Source organism: Sceloporus occidentalis, unplaced genomic scaffold (genome assembly GCF_023333645.1).
Source record: "Sceloporus occidentalis isolate IW3139 unplaced genomic scaffold, rSceOcc1.0.p SCAF_76, whole genome shotgun sequence".
In the NCBI taxonomy this organism is placed as follows: Eukaryota; Metazoa; Chordata; class Lepidosauria; order Squamata; family Phrynosomatidae; genus Sceloporus; species Sceloporus occidentalis.
In genome coordinates, this window is record NW_028317056.1 from 2533953 (window position 1) to 2553029 (window position 19077).

The 19077-nt window shown below is 44.7% G+C and overlaps 1 protein-coding gene across 3 annotated transcripts; it reads right to left on the reverse strand.

Moving 5' to 3' along the window:
• Positions 1 to 588: 588 nt before the first annotated feature.
• Positions 589 to 18575, reverse strand: GRAP (GRB2 related adaptor protein). 3 transcript variants are annotated; one of them, XM_089494996.1, is made up of 5 exons: positions 18498 to 18575; positions 17064 to 17161; positions 16355 to 16477; positions 5495 to 5657; positions 589 to 768 (listed from the first exon to the last, which is right to left on the reverse strand). In XM_089494996.1, the coding sequence occupies exons 1-5, from the start codon at positions 18573 to 18575 to the stop codon at positions 589 to 591; spliced, it is 642 nt and encodes a 213-aa protein (XP_089351122.1). The 3 variants fall into 3 exon arrangements, with proteins under 3 accessions (XP_089351122.1, XP_089351121.1, XP_089351123.1); XM_089494995.1 differs by having other exon boundaries at positions 589 to 771; XM_089494997.1 differs by lacking the exon at positions 16355 to 16477.
• Between the last annotated feature and the right edge of the window lie 502 nt (positions 18576 to 19077).

Consider the following 19077-nt stretch of genomic DNA (forward strand, 5'->3'; position numbering starts at 1 on the left):
CCGAGCCCCACCTGCCAAAGACCCCCATAAAACCCACATCCTTCCCTTAGGGAACATTAATGGTGTTTGACCCAAAAACCCCTCCTATAGAGTCCAAAAGATAAATGTCAGAATAGACATAAAACATGTTATTTTATTCTTTCCTCTAACGTTCTAAACACACAAATAACATTAAAACCCCCCCCCCAAAAAAGACACATGTTTTTCTGCTGCTATGGCAACCGTCCATAGCAATATTTTAGTTTTTACACCCCTTGTATTTTCCTGAGCATAACTGGTACTGAGCGCTCATGGACCGAAGTCATGAAGAATCATTATAACATGTTTAGGTGAAATATATATAACTTGAATAGTTAATAAATTCGGGTAAAAGTCTTGAAATAATGGGGAAAAAAAAGGGTCAATCATTTTTCTAACTTCGTTGTTGGGTAGGAGGTACTTCTAATTCCTAGTGGGGTTTTATCGGAAATTAAATCAGAATTTAAGGTAAATATCTCCATATTCAGGCAAATATCTCAATTTTCAGGGAAATATCTCCATTTTCAGGGAAATATCTCCGTTTTGAGATATATACGGTGGGATCTCTGATCACATGTAGATCTTGTTGACGTAGTTACTTGGAAATAAACCGACCCTCCCGGAGATCCTTCCCTTCCACCAGTTGGGATCAGAAGAGACAAGAACCTCGATGATGTCACCTCGTCTGAAGGAGAGCTCGGCGGCCTTTTCTGGGATGAAGTCAAACTGCGCCTGGACAAATTGCTTTTTCTTCTGTGGGGAACAAACAAAGATTTCATTAAAAAAAACTGAATTTGAAGGTTTCTTAAGGTGTGCTTCCCTTCTTGCATATATTTTACTGAGAGGGTGGTGGATAAGTGGAACAGCCTCCCAGCAGAAGTGGTAGAGGGTAATACAGTGAGGGTATTAAACATGCATGGGACAGACATACGGCTCCTGAATCTAAGACGAGACCAACGACTGATTTAGGTTTGAGTCTTTACAGCAGGAGAAACGGGCGAGTAGACGGGGGCCGAATGGGGCCGATCTACCGGCAGGTTTTTTACCCAGATGTTTATGAAATGCTAATCCTTGTATTATGACAATGTACCCATCCAAAGAGCTGCTGAAATTCATCATTTTCACCCAATCCCCACCCCGCCCACTGGTGTTTTTTCCGCGAGGGACCTTCAGGCTACGACTGATCCCGAACGCCTCGGCTTCCTGCGCGTCCGATCACCGCTCCTCCACGATTCAGCAGCATCAGCAGAACGGACGGGAAGACGTTTACACCCCGTCATCCTATTTACCCTTTTTTTGCCCAAAGCGGAGGAAAGGATATTTAATGAGTGAAGGTGTGAGTGAGGCGGCTACTCGCTGATTACCGGGGAGCTCACTTTCATACACAGCTATAAAACCCAATTAAAGGAGAATTTACCCCATTTTTTTATTCTTAGAATCAGATTACAAAACAGTTTGGAAACTTTAGCTGTTTTTTCTTTTTTTTTACCCCAGTTGTATTTTTTGCCCCATAATTTACTATACAACCCCCCCAACTCCTTATCATACTGCCTGTGGGAAACAACGGAATGCCTCAGTCTTAATCACCATCCCCCCCCCCCCCCCCGTCTAGTCGCTCGTTTCTCCTGCTGTAAAGACTCAAACCTTAATCAGTCGTTGGTCTCCGTATGTCTATTCCATGCATGTTTAATACCCTCACTGTATTACCCTCTACCACCTCTGCTGGGAGGCTGTTCCACTTATCCACCCCCCTCTTAGTAAAGTTCCATCTAAACCTCTGACGCTATGAACAAGCCTGAGAATAGGGTTTAGAGGTCAGGCAGGTAATCCTGCTGGTTACGTCAATCAGTGGATGAACTTGGCAGCACCTTAAAAAAGAACATAAAGCAGAATTTTGTAAAAGGTCATGTGACAGATCCGATGCCGGAGAGGAAAGGCAGACGCATTCCGGACCGCGACAGCGCCTTCTGTGCTTCTCTTTTATGCTCGGCCAAGGTTTTGCACACCCCAGGCTCTAATTTTCTTCCCCCTTATAATGCTTTTGTACCCCTCTGATAAGAGCTGCCCTCGACCCTTCTATATTGCACCTTAGAGCCCCTAAACCCTCTGTTTTTTCCTTGATTTAGCCCGTAATGTGTGGTTTTTTTTGTAGTTATGTTTCTCCGTGTCGGTTGCCGGCCGGTTTCTAACCAAACAGACGCTCCACATACATCAATCTCAGCTCCTCTTACAGCCTGACAATCGTCTCTCACAATAGACGCCTCCGGGGCCGGGAGGGGCCGGCATTTTCAACTTTATTCTAATTAAAGTATTTGTGAAAAAAAACAGTGTTTGAAAAGCCGCCGGGTGAAGGGGCTCAGCTTCCGCAGACTAAACAGCCTTACGAGCCCCTGTCCTGTGCTAAAAAAACACAAACTATTGGTGAGGGAATGCGAGGTTCGGAGGGGATTTGCTACAAAGTTCAGGTTCTGTTACAGGAAGCCCAGCAGCATTTGGCATAATCCAAAAACATCTAAAATCGACCCCCCCTGGGCCCTTTAAGACACACAGAAGAGCAGGACGCTGGGGAGCATCACGGGGACTCTCCAAGCAGGAAGGGGTTAAATGGGGTTGGTATAAATCTGGTAATATCACAATAGAGGATCATGACTCGGTTTGTTCAGTAATTTCCAGCACTTTTTGCCCCTTAACACAACGTATTAATGTCATTAGAAGGCACCCCGGGCAGAGAGGCGCATGGGGCACGGTCAGCCCCATGGGGAAGAGACTACCGAGGCCTGTTCTTAAGTATGAACTTTATTTATTTAGTATATCAGCCTTTTAAGTGAGGCTTCAATACAAATGGCAAAAGATCACCCACTAAGAACAGGGGTGCGGAACTCCAATCCTCAGGGGCCACATCCGGGCCGCAGTTCTCTGATATCCCAGCTTGCGCAAATGTGGAGGTCTCTCAATTAAAAAAAAAAAAAAATTAAACTGCCTGTTTCTTGCCCTCCAAGTCTGGAGTTTTGCACACTGCTAAGACATGTCTACCAACTGTCCCGGGACAGTCCCGTTTTCCTCTCTATTGCCCTTCGCTTTTCACCAGGATGGAGAAAGCTGGTTTTGATCGGTTTAACCCCACTGTCCATTTTGGGCTCCTCAAACCCACCTCCATCTGTAGCCCCTGATACCCCTCCACCATTTCCTTTGGGGCTGATGTCCATCGCCCTACAGACACAGATCGTCCTAAAACAAGGACCTCTAGCTTGATGCAGGTCTTTCCCTAAACGTTTAACCCTTCAACCTGAACCAGAAGCGCACAAAAAGGTAAAAGTGGAGCGGGGGCAGGAACCTTTCACTTTGTGTCACTTGGGGGTTAAAAAGCTTCCATCACGGACGGCTGCCCCCACCTGCTGCCGCGGGACCGCTGGTGGGTGGTAGGCGGCCCGAGATGCAGAAGTGAAACCTCGATTTTATTTGCATGGCGTCCCCCACCCTTCTGTCACCCGAGCTTCACCAACCACTTTGTCACCAGAGCCATAGAACCTTTATTTATATTTATTCATTCATTTATTTTTCATTCGCTCATTAATTTATTCATTCATTCATTTTTTGCTTCGGTCGGCTCTCAAGGGCCTGAAGAACACCTACACGCACGAGCATCAATTCGAAAACGCGGTATCCCAGCATGCAATTCTCAACCTCCTTCCTGATTGGCTGCCGTGAGTGCCCACCGTGCCCAAGTCATTACAAATATCCTTAAAATCAGGGTTAGGGGCTATTAAAATACCGCACGATATACATACAGTTTTAAAACTATAGATATTGAGGGGGTTTTTTTACCCTCAAAAATTATGCTTTTAAATAATTTGGTGTATTTTACGGTCCCATAAAAAAAATTAATTGAAGGGTTACGCATATGTTTTGTGTTGAATATAGCATGGCCTATATGGGGCATAATATTATATGGGGCATAATATTATATGGGACATAATACTATATGGGACATAATACATAGAATTATAGATCTCCCCATAAGCCTGCGTTGTTTTCGTGGCCGGCTCTCACGTGATGTGTGCTCTCTGGGCAGGGCTCGATGTTTTTTGGCAGGCGGATATGGATAATCATTATCGCGCACCTTTATTTAGAACAATAACTCCTAGAATTATATGCTTAGGGATTATCGCGTATAAAAATGCCGTGGCGCGCGGCGGAGAACACAAACAGAGCGCTAATAACAGCCTGGGTATGAAAAGTGTTCAGATTGGGTTTTTATAAAAAAATAAATAAATAAACAGTTGCCGTTGGACTTGAACAAACTCTCATCACTCTCAGCCGGAATAGCTGGCTAATCTTGGTTTGGGTTCATCGGGAACCCCGGTAATTAATTTATTATAGGTGGATGAAACATGCGCGGTGTTAACGCGTTTAAAGGAACGGTCACAGCCCCCCCCCCCAAAAAAAACATGTTTTATTTACAAAAAACAAAACCTCCCCTCCCAGGAACGCCCCGCGGACAGCAGTCAGACCTGCCCAGACAGGACGCCGCGGGATTCAAAGCCGAAACGCTGCCCAAACTTTATGGAAACGGGGGAAATGATTCAAATATTGTGTAAAAAAAGGATATCTGGGTGTGACGGCCCTTTAAAAATAAATAATAATAATATTAACGGAAGTAAAATAATAACAATATAACCCCAAATCAACGATAAATGTGCACATGCGTTATATCCATCTGTATACAGCACCGTATACAGTAATAACCCCCCAGCGCTGTATACAGTAATATAACACCCAGCACTGTATACGTTAATATAACCCCCAGCACCGTATACAGTAATAACCCCCCAGCACTGTATACAGTAATATAACCCCCCAGTGCTGTATACAGTAATAACCCCCCAGTGCTGTATACAGTAATAACCCCCAGCGCTGTATACAGTAATAACCCCCAGCGCTGTATACAGTAATATAACCCCCAGCGCTGTATACAGTAATATAACCCCCAGCGCTGTATACAGTAATAACCCCCAGCGCTGTATACAGTAATATAACCCCAGCGCTGTATACAGTAATATAACACCCAGCGCTGTATACAGTAATATAACCCCCCAGCACTGTATACAGTAATATAACCCCAGCGCTGTATACAGTAATAACTCCCCAGCGCTGTATACAGTAATATAACCCCCAGCGCTGTATACAGTAATATAACCCCCAGCGCTGTATACAGTAATATAACCCCCAGCGCTGTATACAGTAATATAACCCCCAGCGCTGTATACAGTAATATAACCCCCAGCGCTGTATACAGTAATAATAACCCCCGTATGTGTTTGCTGTAGGGAATTAAAGTGATTTTTGGGTTGTGTATCCGTTCCTTTTCCGCGTTGCTCTGATCCCTTCGCACGGCGCGGGGTTTATAGGGTTTATAGACAATAACACGGTGAGTCAGAGCCTCTTGATCTTTCTGCGTTTCTCCCTAAAGCGTTACCTTCTCCTCGTTGTCTCGCAGGAAGACTTGGTGGGATTTGGCGATGGAGCTGCTGCGGTAATAATCCACCAGCTCGTTCAGCGAGTTGAACTTCGTTTCCCACAGGTAGTAATTCCCGGCCTTCTCTCTCAGGACCTTGAAATGCTGCACATGCTGCCCGTAGCTGCGGGAAGAATAAAAGAGCGCCATTAATAATCTTACACACCGCCCATGCGCTCAGACTGCCGCAAAATGTTACTTCGTAGAGACTTTAATTGGGAAAGATGGTAATAATGAACCCCCCCCCCCCCCGGTGTCAAAAACCTGGTTTTATCTCATTTTGTCCCAATAAACTCCCTTTATCTGCAGACCTGGAGCCGCCGTTGCTGTCAGTCATGTGATATTTTGGGTGACTTTCAAACACCACACTGAGCTGATGCTTTATGGTGATGCTAATGAAGTCCGTTCCTCCATAGACTTTCGTTAAACAGAGAGTCCATCTGGGTGATTGAGACTCACACACAGTATGAATGCCTGAACAATCAGAAACCCGACCTTAGAGGGAAACGACACCCTGAGCTGCCGACGAAACCGTTTTCAAAGTCAATCTGGAAATGTTTCTTTTTAGTTTAATTGCTATTCTGGGGAAGCTTTTCTTTTCTCGTTAAGATGTTCATAACATTTATTTTTATGTTCATGGACGTTCCATAAAACCCTCCAGCGTTCCTGAGAATGTTTTTCTGCTCCTGGCTTTTGACACACATCGACCCGTCGTTGCCAAACAAGTTACCACGTGAAGCTCCTTCCTGATTCGCGCTGCTTTTTGCTGACATCATGTCTGCATCGAATATGATGTAACGCGGCTCTAATCCATTTGGTATAAAACTTCCTTGTTAGTAATTCCTGAAACCGCCCAAAATTAGCTCCGTGTCCAAATCCCAGCACCTCGTCGTGGCCGCTTTGCACGAAGCCTTTAGGGAAATCACAATGGGGACGGCGAGATCTTCTTGGGGACCACTGCTTTCGTCTTTGTGTGAAGCGCTGGAATATGATGTCATACCCTGACGTTACACCTGAGTGCAGAAGATGGGCTAGGGAGTTCCGCACAGACCTCCGTGGTCCAATGGGAGGGAGGCCAATAGCCTAATAGGAAAATTGGCCCCTAGCTGGGCAGTCCAGGGCCCTCTGCCCTCCCAGATTTGGTGCTCTAGGTAAGAATACATACGTAAGCGGTGACATTGTGGCCTAGGTCAGCAGGTCTAGGGGTGGCAGCACCTACATTGCCCCATTGGGTGATCAGGTACCCTCAATAGGCCATCGGACGTCGCCATATACCTCCCGCTTTCCTCTATTATGTTTCTACCCAATAGCGGCTCACTTTATATTCCAAGGTAAGGAAACACCACCCGGTTTTCCTAAAAACCAAGAAAATGCCATGTTTTCGCACAGCAGCCATCTTTGAAGGTCAGATACGGGGCGAGCCGAATCCGCGGTCTCCGCTGACGGAATGGTGACGACTAAATAAGATTCATAATAGAATCATTTTATAATTACTTGACGGAACTCTGTCCTCAATAAAGGACTGAAATAACCATTTATTATTTTAATGAAACATTATTAAATTACAAAATTCCAAAGAAAACTATAAAGCCGCCAATACGAGACACACCGCGGAATTAGCTTCCATCCTTCCTTTATGTTTTTAAGACTTTTTACTTTTCTGGGGGGTTTTTTTTCCTTTATTTTTATTATTTCAGAACGCCTCGCCCGCCTAGCGGAGTGTCTGGCCGTCCGCGTTAAAGAGGCGTTAAAGAGGCTGTTCCACCAACGCTGCTGAATTTATTATTTTTGTAATTAAATTATTTAACTTTGCATTGAATTTGTAAATAGCTGACGAATACTCAAAGCTTCTCCAGAAATACTTTTTTTATTATGTGAAATGTTAAAAATACTGCATATTAAAAAAAAAACAAAAAAACAAAAAACAAACCCTAAAAAAAAAAATAGAATTATTTAAATAAAAAAAAAAATGGGGAAGAAAACCTCCCAATAAAGGAATAAGAAGATATTATCCTCTTGGTGGTAACATTAATATCAAACTCTGTTGCTAAATATATTAAAGTTGCCCCCCATGTACTGAGACTAAGCCCTCCATCGCTAGCCTAGGTCTATGGATGAAGTCACGCAATCGATCAGTGATCCAAAAAGACCTAAAAGGTGCGCATGCGCTGCTGGGATGAGGTTGCATGTATGTGCCATTTCCGCGGCTAAACCAGCGCAAGCCCATGAAGATCAACGGAGAACTTATTCGGGTCACTGCCACAGCAGAAGCTCATTACAGTCAAGGTGGTACAGCTAATAGCGTTGATGATAATTTCAATGTTAAATGAATATGTATATCAATCTATATATATATATATATACTGTATATCTATCTATCTATATATATATATATATATACTGTATATCTATCAATCTATCTATCTATATATATATATACTGTATATCTATCTATATATATACATATATATACTGTATATCTTGCGGGTAACATATATCAATCAATATAGCTACGTTAAAAAAAAAAATACCCTAATTTCATTTGTCGCATTAAATATATATATATTTATATATTTGGATAAGAAGTCGTCAGCGCTAATAAATAAAAGTCTATGTTACTCCTGATTTAGCGCCATATGCTTTAGCTTGGGGGATACGTGGCGGCTTCGTTTGTATCATACGGTCCCCTGTGCTGAAAGGGTTAACCCCCCATGATTTCGCCTGCCTGCCTGCGCATGTGCAGAGTGTTTACCTTGGCTGTCTGCAGCGAGTTACGTTTCTCGAGACGTGTCCTGAATATTCTATCCAAAAGTTTCCAAAAGCTCTAGAATGTGCGTGTAAAAAAAAAATAATTATCCATTTTAACCCCTTATTTGTAAACAGAACGGAGTGTCCGAGCCGCGGGGGCTAACGCTCGGGTCAGGGTGATTATTTACGCGTAAGGGGTCGGCAGACGGGTGCCCCGTATGTGTCGGGTGGGTCAGACGCACAAAAGACGTTTGTCTTCGCGCAACGTGCGTTCGCGTCCCAGAAACCAGACGGACCGGATCCATGGAGCATCCGACATAAAGACAGCAGCGAGTACAACGCGCTTCACATACCGGGATAGATCGGGGCCAATGTCCTATTACACCAATGACTTAACACATTATCTGTGATGTCATAGGTCATGTCACTTTTTAAAACGTTACATTTTTATTATTAAAATTATTATTAAATTATTATATTTTCTTATTTTCGCACAAATATTCTCCAGCCTCGCGCACTCTTTATTTTTTAAAGCGGATCTATCTATGGAGTAATATTCTCTACGCAGTATAAGCCTTGGGAATGGTGATCACGGATTAAAGTAAGAAACATATATGCTTTTAAACCTTTCAGCGGCTGTTACATGCTTATTCCTCCCCATTAAGTTACCTCTCCCTTATTGTTAAGTTGCTGATTGTTGCTGATTGGTTCAGGCAGCCGTTGTAAGGATGGAGGGGAGAAAGGAACGAAGGAAGTTGATTAAATTACACTGATTGTGCCACGGGCTGCCACCAATCCCAACTTTATTAACTCTTGAATTAAATATTTTTTTTTATTCCCTAATGAAATACTTCCAATTACATGAATTAACCCTCGCCTGGTCCTTCGTCAGTCCGCGTGGCTTATGCTTGTGTCGATCTTTTTAACTCAGCGGAATAAATTGGATGGAGCGGGGGGGAGGGGGCGCGAGCTCTGTGAATACGCCTTGGCGTTTGGCATAAAACAAATTAAAACAATAAAAAAAAGCAGGATGACAACAGCATTTACAAAAAAATCCAGGTCAGGGCTTGTCCTACCGCCGCTTCCTTTTAATTAAGGATAAAAAGGCTTTTATTGCTGAGCCCGTGGCGTTCTGAAGCCCAGCCCAAGCGAAAAACGCATTTAATCTACGTCTTGCACAAAACGGGAAATAAACGCTTCTGCATTTCAATGTTTTATGCCGCGCATGAGCGTTCCGGGGAACTCCCAGGGCTTAACTCCGAGGCTCTGGGCTTTTGCCCCAGTCTCAGCGGTCTCAGGGGCAGATTCTGGAGGTCACACAAACTGACTCCTTCCTATCCCCCCCCCCCCGCTGTGATTATATATAAGACCCCCAGTCGGTGCTTTTGTCCCCCCCACCCACAGTATGCTATGGGAGGAAAGTAAGAGAAGATAATTGAGTCTTAAAGCAGGACTGATCATCCTAAACAGGGATACTTGGTAGGAAGGATATATTATGGGTAATGACGGTGGGGCGATGAGTCAGAAAACCGAGAATTTCCTGCTAATATTATTTTTGGTATCAAATAATGCAACAAATGTTTGTGGATTAACAAGAAGAATTTGCGAAGCCCCCAACAGGCCAGATATCTGTGAGATCTGCGACCCGCCGGCTTCCTGTTACAAACTTTCTGTTCTCGCGGTCAGCAAACCGACGGCTCCGACACCCGCCGCCGAGTTAACCAGTTCAGCGCTGCAGTGTAATGGTCATCATCTGAGCCTTGGACAGATATCTGGGTCTTAACACTCGCTGCTTCCGGCAACCTCCTGGTTACAGAGGATCTTCCCGCCACCTTATTCCTCATAAAAGAGTAAAAATAAGTTTCCAAAACATTGTCCTGCTTTCTTTTTTTTACCCCAGTTGTAGTTTTTGCCCCCATAATATAAATGTTTTCAGGCAGCTGCATATCAGCCGTTTGTATGATTCTCACTCTGTTATCTGATCCCCGATCTACTAAACCCCCCGACTCCTTATCATACTGCCTGTGGGGGACAATAGAATGGCTCAGTCTTAATCACCCAGTCAGACTCTCTAATGAAAGTCTATGAAGGAATGAATTTCTTTAGCCTCTTTGGTTCCCAACTCTCCAGTGCCCCTCTTTCCTCCCCTGATGCCCCTCTGTCCTCCCTGATGCCCCTTTTCTAGGAGGTCAGAATGTTTGCTGGGTATGAGGGTATGGCTGGGTTCTACAGCCCTAAAAGCCCCGATAATGTGTATAGAAACAGCAGGAAACAGCTTTATAAATAAACCCCATTATTCTTCTTCTAAATGCCCCGCTCAGTTACACAAATACCCGGCAATGGGGCACAAAGTCACATAAAGAGTCCTGGTAAAGCCCCACCCCGTTACTGTCCCTTTAGCCACACCCCCAAAACATAAGTGCCCCTGCGGCCGTGCGCAGTATTAGTAGGCGTTGGGCCCCTGTGCCCTCGGCATCTATGAGCTGCTATGATGTCAGAGACCCGGCAATTAAAATATCCGGAGGGCTCCAAGCGGTAGACGGCGGCCCGGCGTGCGAGGTACCCGCGCCGCACGCGTATAATAACACTTCTGTTCCTGTATTAAGGGTTTTATTATTTGCTTGTGGTTGTTAGGACTTTGTGCAATATTTTCTCTTGAAACTACAAAGGGACTCAACTTGCGAACTCAGGTGAACCGGCACTTACCGAATCCCTCGGAGGTTATAAACAGGCCAAAGGCTGGATGAGAGTAATTGGAGTTAATAAAAATATCCAGGACTGAAGCGCCTCCTTCTGGTGACTCTAACGTTTATTTAAAGACGTTCCCTGCTGTTTCTATACACCTTATCGGGGCTTTTAGGGCTGTAGAACCCAGCAATCCCCTCATACCCAGCAAACATCAGGGGGCATCAAGGGAGGAGAGAGGGGCATCAGGGGAGGGGAGAGGGGCATCAGGGGAGGGGCATCAGGGATTCACCCACTCACTTAAACCTCGGAAGGAGTGTTTAACCAGCACGCTTAACATGTTATACTCCCCACCGTCTGCCCTCTAGATACCGAGCACTTGGGTGGCACTGCCAGCTCCCGCCAGCCGGGGGCAAACACCTCCTAGTGACTAATCCTCGGCAGCCCTCCGCTGGGAGGCTGTTGGAACTTGTTTTAAACTTTTGCCTCTTTTTCAGAGATGCTTTTTAATTCAATTCTCATTTTAACACAAAGTTATTCATGATCCGACAACAGACCGGCCCCCGTTTGGCCCCCTGGCCCGTTTCTCCTGCTGTAAAGACTCAAACCTTAATCAGTCGTTGGTCTCGTCTTAGATTCAGGAGCCGTATGTCTATCCCATGCATGTTTATTACCCTCACTGTATTACCCTCTACCACTTCTGCTGGGAGGCTGTTCCACTTATCTACCTCCCTCTCAGTTTTTTTAGCTTGTATTAAAGATATAGAAAGGTCAGGACAGCTCCATCCGCCTTGTGATGTTTTTGCGTCTGGATTTCACCTCTTCTGGGAGGAGAGGGTTAAATTTAGAAGCAGAAACACAAGTGGGACCCGCAGGGAGGAATAACTCATGGGGTGAGTCACGGATGGCGATTTATAACCCAACCTCCGACTTTATAACCCGAACCACTTCAAGCCCAACTTGTCCGTCCATCAACCTCTGCAGGCTCCCACTCGGGGCGTCGAGCCTTTCCTGTTTCCCAATGGATCTATATCCTGGTTGAAATTACCGGATGATCAAGACCATAAGGAGATTAACCCTTTCACCACAAAGGTCCCATTGCTATTATTTAAACCGACTGATACCAGAATTTATACCTTTTTTTTTTTTAGAAAAATGGAAATTTAAGAGAATAAGCATATATATATTTTTATATTACTAACTAAAAAAAAACTTAGCGTTAGGCCGCTTTCTTTATCTGATTTAAGGCAATTCTAGCTATTTACACAATGTATAGGGAAGTTATGGTTGCCAAGATACAGAAAGAATCATTTTTAATTTTTTAAATGATTTTAATGAGTCTGTTCTTGTTTGAATGTATCATGTTGCTTTTATCGATCATCATGGCATGTTCTAATATTTTGTTTTCACACAAAAAGCTTTCGTCCAACTAAAAAACCTTTTTTTTTTTTTTTTAAATTATATTATTTTGAATATTATAATGTAGCTGCCAGCCTCTGCTTTGTCACATTATTACAATTTATGTATATTTTGATGTATAGTTTTTAGTTACATGTGGCAATTTACAATAAGTGACAAATAGTTACAATTTTATAAATTATTTGGCTCAGAACATTTTGGAAAAGGCAAAATAAGAAGAAAAAGTGTAAGTGAGAGTCTAGGAAGGTTCTCAAAGAAGTAGTTTGCTGAGTATCAAATTGTGTTGAAAGATTTTACCATTTTTAGGAGACTTCCTCTTTAAGAGCATCTCAACAGGAAGTGGCTAGTTCATCAGAAAAATGCTTCCCCCGCCCAAAGGAGATGCATTATAGTGTAATTGAGACAAGTGAATGTCTCACCGTGTTTTTAAAGGCGGGGGTAAAGTGCTTTTTGTTTGCTTTATTCTCAGTGAAGGATCATTAGCGGAGCGGGACGGGTAATCATCCAGGTTGATTAATATCCTTGTTTATTATAAATCAATAAGCAGGTGACATTTTTGGGACGTAGTAAGTGGAGCGGCGGCAAAGTGGAACGTATCGAGACAAATAACGTGTTATGTGACATCCGGAGAGCAAACATACATCACAAAACAGATGATGTCATATCTGGGAAGCCACTCCCTTATTACTCACTGCCTTGAATACACTTAAAATATTACGAGTTCGCACCCTGGCTTTGCCCACGAAAACCCCTGGAGGGAGAAGGCTGGAGGCGCGAGAAAGATTTGGTTCTTTTTCTTAAAGGGACATTCTGCCCGTCATGTACATTTTAACTCGTATGACTGTTGATTGGCCCCTTTAAATGTCATTGTTGTCCTCCTTGACAATAGATTAGGGATTCTTGCCGGCGAGTGTTCCAGGGGGGTTTACAAGTAACAGAGTTTTCCTGACACCGATTGGCTGCTTTAAGTCATGTGATATTTTGGGTGATTTTTCCGGCTCAAACACCACACTGAGCTGATGCTTTATGGCGATGCTAATGAAGTCCGTTCCTCCATAGACTTTCATTAGTCAGAGAGTCCAGCTTTATGATTAAGACGGAGCCGTTCTATTGCTCCCCACAGGCAGTATGATAAGGCGTCGCGGTGTTTAGTAGATCGGGGATCAGATAACAGAGCGAGAATCATACAAACGGCTGATATGCAGCTGCCTAAAAACATTTATATTATGGGGCAAAAACTACAACTGGGGTAAAGAAAAATGTAATATTTTTTTTAAATATATTTTTAATCTGATACTAGGAATAAAATAAATGGGAGATCCCTTTCATTTGGTTCTTTCATCAGGTCTCGGTTCCTGCTCTGAGCTCAGACTGTGGTTTCTTTAGTGAGTCAGACGCGCAGCTCATGTCGAGACCGGTTGTTGTCTGATTCCAAAATCCACCGTGAATGAACACGACTTCTTGCCGGCACGTCATTCACCGCGAGGTCTGCTCGACAGTCGTGGAGTATTCTGCCCTAATGTTTTGGCAATAAGGAATTTGTGGCCAGTCACTTTGCTCTCTTTACGTCACATGACCTGCCCTGTTCTATAATCTGAATATAACAACAGTAGCCAACAACTATCTATACATTCACCAACTACATAGTAACAAAGTCTGTCCTCAGCTCATCTATAATTTGAGGTCATTACAAATTTAGTAAGTTTACGTATTATAAGCCTTTCTAGAGAAGAAGGCATTTTAACCCCTTTGCGGGATCAGGCGTTCGTACTAAAACGGTGTACCGGTGCTCGCGCTGAACGCTGTTACATACAATCAGTCGGCGGAAATCGGCGTTACTGCTGGTTCACAGGGTAGCCAAGGGGTTAAAGTACTCTGTGAATAACCCTAACAATCTGTGAGTACTTAAACAAGCATTCATCAGAAAAAAAACAACAAAATAAAGTAAAGCACATATGCCTGATGTAGAACCTGCACCCCTGCAACATAAAAAATCTGGGTAAAGCCCCACCCATCAGCCACACCTCTAACCACACCCCCTAAAACAAAAACGCCCCTCCGGCCATTTAAAATGTTTGGCGGGATTTAATAAAACAAATAAAATGTTTGTTTTCCCAACACTGAAGCATCATTTATTCCATTTGGGACGCTGTCGTTTTAATGCGGTTTTCCCTCTCTTGGCGCCGTGATTATCTCTGGCGTGGGAGAGGCGAAGGCGTGAGAAACCCCTCGGGGGGCACAAAGAATTTCACCTCGGGGCAAATCCATTCGTTTCTCCGTCTCGTGCTGCTCATTCCCCGAGAAACAGACACAGGTGTCCCTTATTAACAATGTATGGGAACCTGCGCAGTAATCACTTTAACTCCTTCGCTGCTGGAGCAGACCGATAAAGCATGAATGACATCACAAGTCATCCGATCCTTTTCGTGACACATGGGTCTCTTTTTGGGAGACAGACACCCCAGCGGGGTAAATGCTGCCTTCCGGGTTCTGGCTGACAAAGAGATTCAAGAGAGGTTGAAGTCAAAAGGGGGGGGAGAGGTGTTAGGATATATCTTTTAGGACACAAACACGGCAACCAATAAGAAACTGAGACTTGGCTAAATGGAACCAATCAGGAGAGGCTGAACAGAGCTACTGACTCTCCAGGCGCTCTATTTCATGTTGATAAACGTAAAATAACGCATTTGGGAGATACGTTAGAACAAGGCCATCATCTAAAACTAGAGGCTCGGAGGCTTACATGGAATGTAAGGGTGTTTTACTTTACTGAGAGGGTAGTAGATCAGTGGAACAGCCACCCGGCGGTGGTAGAGGCCGTGTTAACAGAAATATTGTGTCCTCCTATTTGGGGTCAGCAACCAAAAACAGAGTGAGATGTTCAAGGAACACACTGGATCCGGTTATCAAAGAGTTAAGTCGAATTAGCCAGTCTGGTGTGATGGCAACGAGGAGGCGTTCGCTCATGGGGGGCTCTGCCGAGGCTGATCACGTCTGTGGTCTTTACACGTGATGTCATATCCCACATATTTATTTACCCCCAGCTATTTAATATGTTCAGCCCAAAACATCTCCTTACATGTGATTTACCCCCCACCCTACAGCTCCGGCGCTGGCTCGGCGAACACAGCCGGTAGGAGTCTCTTGTGACCCCCCCCCCCTGCGTGCATGCGCAGAAAGGGCTCTCCTCGATGCTCGAAGCAGCCAATCGGTGGCTCAGAATGCCAGGACACAGAAAGGGGTGGGAAGCTGGGGTAAAAACCCAGAGAATCTGCCTGTTCACCCCAAGACCCTAAAATCGGGGCGAAAAACACAGAGAATCTGCTTATTCATCCTGAGATCGGGGTAAAAACCCTGAGCCACTGAGCCCTCCAGCTACAAATACATTTTCTCATCGGAAGACATCCTGCACGTCGTCTGTTCCGCTAACGCTGCGCGTTTCAGGCTAATTCTCCTTATTTTTGATATCCGGAAGTATCCGGGGTGGTTTTGCTGAGATCGTTCCCGTCCCGGGGATCTCCTCCTGGGGATACGACTCCGCTGACCCCTGCTGGAAGGAGCCGGCCCGTAGGAGTCACTAACCTGCCCAAGAGCTAACAGTCCAATAAACGTCACCTTCAGGAGCAGCCGCTTCATTTACAGATTTGAGTAATGTTGATAAATGTAAAATTACGCACTTGGGACGTAAACCCCCCCCTCAAAGCATCGGGGACCCGGTCCGTGGCAATAAATGAGAGGGACCCAGGGGTAATTATTTCTGTTGGCTTAAAGGTAAGCAGGTAAGAGACCGAATCTAAAGCTAGAGGATCAGAGACTGAGACGGAACGGAAGGAAGTTTTACTTTACTGAGAGGGTGGTAGATAAATGGAACAGCCTCCCAGCAGAAGTGGTAGAGGGTAATACAGGGAGGGAATTACAAAATGCATGGGATAGACATAAAACTAAGAAATAAATGATAGATTTACTCACTTGACTGAAATGGAGAATTCCCCCGGCGAGCTCTCGCTTTCTCGTATTAAGAAGGCGCCCAAGAACTTCCGCTTCAGCAGGATTTGTTCGGCCACCTGCCTGGAGATCCTGCCGCCGTACCACCTGCGACAAGGAGCACACCGCATGCGCGTTAATCGTTTGGACTGCGATAAGGAAAGGCTGGTGTATCGACAGTCACAGGGCTGGGGAGAAAACCGGGGATTTCGGACAAACCTGCTACTTCCTTTATATTGAAAGCTACAATATCATCCCGTACGGGGTATTATTTACCGCTGACCGCCGGAGACAAATTAACTGCCCCCTCCTAATGGGATTTATCCAATTCAATTAATTATACTGGGACAGGGAGGCCAGAATCTAACACTAGAGGGTCAGAGCCTGAGATGGAATGGAAGGAAGTTTTACTTTACTGAGAGGGTGGTAGATAAGTGGAACAGCCTCCCAGCAGAAGTGGTAGAGGGTGAGGGGATTGAAACATCACTGTATGCTGTACAAGTCTAAGCATCTGCAATCGCTGGGAAATACCCAACCAACGCGTTCCGCACTCACGTCTCACATCTTTCTAAACAGGGATTTCCCACTAAAGGGGTCTTCCAGACAGAGGAGGGCTGTCTTCAAGGTTGGCTTAGAATCCTGGTAGTTGTAGTTCAGCACCCCCCCCCCCCCCCATAACCCCCCTCACACTTACGGATGGGGTTTTACTTTAATATAATTCTTTGGGACGTAACCTTCTTTCCCGAAATGTTCGGCTTTAAACCAGTTTTGGTCGTCTTCCATATTCAGTATCTGCAAGAAAAGAATCCGATTACCGACCGAAAAGACAAAGACAAAAGGGGGGGGCATCTTTTTGTGGAAAGGGCCCCCAAAAATGATACATAAAAATTCATTAGTCGTTTCCTAAACTGGGAACTTTTGACTCTTTTTGATTAGAAATGATTACACATACATCCAGCTCCATGCACACTATATGGACAAAAGTATTGGGACGGCTGCCCATTACACCATCAGGGACTTTGATGACATCACACTCTATTTACATAGACATTAATACATTAATATGAAGTTGGTCTATAACGGCTTCCGCTCTTCTGGGAAGGATTTCCACGAGATTTTGGGGAGTTTCTGTGGGGATTTTTACCCGTTCTTCCAGTAGAGCGTCTGTGAGGTCAGGCGCTGATGTTGGACGAGACGCCCGGCTCGCAATCTCCATTCCAGTTCATCCCGAAGGTGTTGGATGGGGTTGAGGTCAGGGCTCTACTCAAACACTACTCTGAGCTGATGCTTTATGGCAGTGCTAATGAAGTCTGTTCCTCCATAGACTTTCATTAGTCAGAGAGTCCGACAGGGTGATTAAGCCTTAGCCATTCTATTATTTCCCACATGCAGTATGATAAGGAGTCGGGATGTTTGTCTAGTAGATTGGGGGTCTAGTCACCCCTTTCTTCTGCTGTAAAGACTCAAACCTTAATCAGTCGTTGGTCTCGTCTTAGATTCAGGAGCAGTATGTCTTTCCCGCGCATGTTTAAATCCCCTCACTGTATTGGCCTTTAACTCTTTAAAGATCCAGAGTCCGTTGTGCTGAATCAGCAGTTCTTTGGGAAATATAACCGGTTTTGTTATAAAGGAACTTGGTTTAATTCTGAGCTTCGTGGGAAATCGGTGAGCAGATTGGCCTGAATGGACATCTGAAGTCAAGTAGGAAGTTATGGCGGTGGTCGTTCACAGGGCTACATCGGTCATACCATAAGGGCACAGAGGTCAGCAGCTGGCTGGGTATAATGGGAGTTGTGGTCAGCATTAGATTCTGTGTCACCAATAAGCAGCTTTTGGGGTTCATAAAACACCAAAATGCTCTAAAGAAGCCATAAAGCAAACCTGAAGGAAGACAGGCCAATCGGTTCATGATACATAGATACATTGTACAGCGCTGCGGAATATGTTGGCGCTGTAAAAAACAATAAATGATAATAATAGGACAAAACTAAAATGGCAGTTCTTTTATCTCTCAAGCGAGTGCAAGCCTGCAAGCCAAAGACCTCCAAACCTCGACTGGGAAAACAATGAACATTCCGGAAACACTAAATCTACGGCTATTTCCCCGTAAAAAATAGCTACTTTTTACCTTCAGCGTGTCTCCTTTGTTGAAGGGCAGCTCGTCCCTCTCCGTGGTCTTGAAGTTGTATATCGCGACTGCCTCCATCACCTCTCCGAGGAGCCTCCACCGACGCGAGGACCGAATGTCACAACAACAAGAAGAAGCAGAAGAAGCAGATGTGCGGGGAAAATGTGCGCGTTCCTCAATGTCAGTCTGGGGCGAGAAAGGAGCAACCAAAACTCTGAATTTAGGAGGACATCAGGAAGACCAAAGCCGATCCAGACGGGTCCAGAAGCTAAAATACGGAGGAGAGAAGACTCAACGTTGACCACGTAAGACCATCGCACTGCAGACACTCACTGGATACATTGTATCCCCCACAATAACACAATAGAAGAGCGTTGTTTATAAACAATGGAACCCAATATTTGGACGAGGAAAGTCGAGACGCTTTACCTAACCACCTGCTCTATGAAACCTCTCGCCCTCCTCGCTCCGCGCCCTCAGACTCTCTCCTGACTCCCCTTCGGTCTCGGCTGACTCGCTCGGCTGAGCCTGCAGAGGAAGAGCTCTTTCGGTTTTTAGAAACCTTAACCTTTATAGAAAG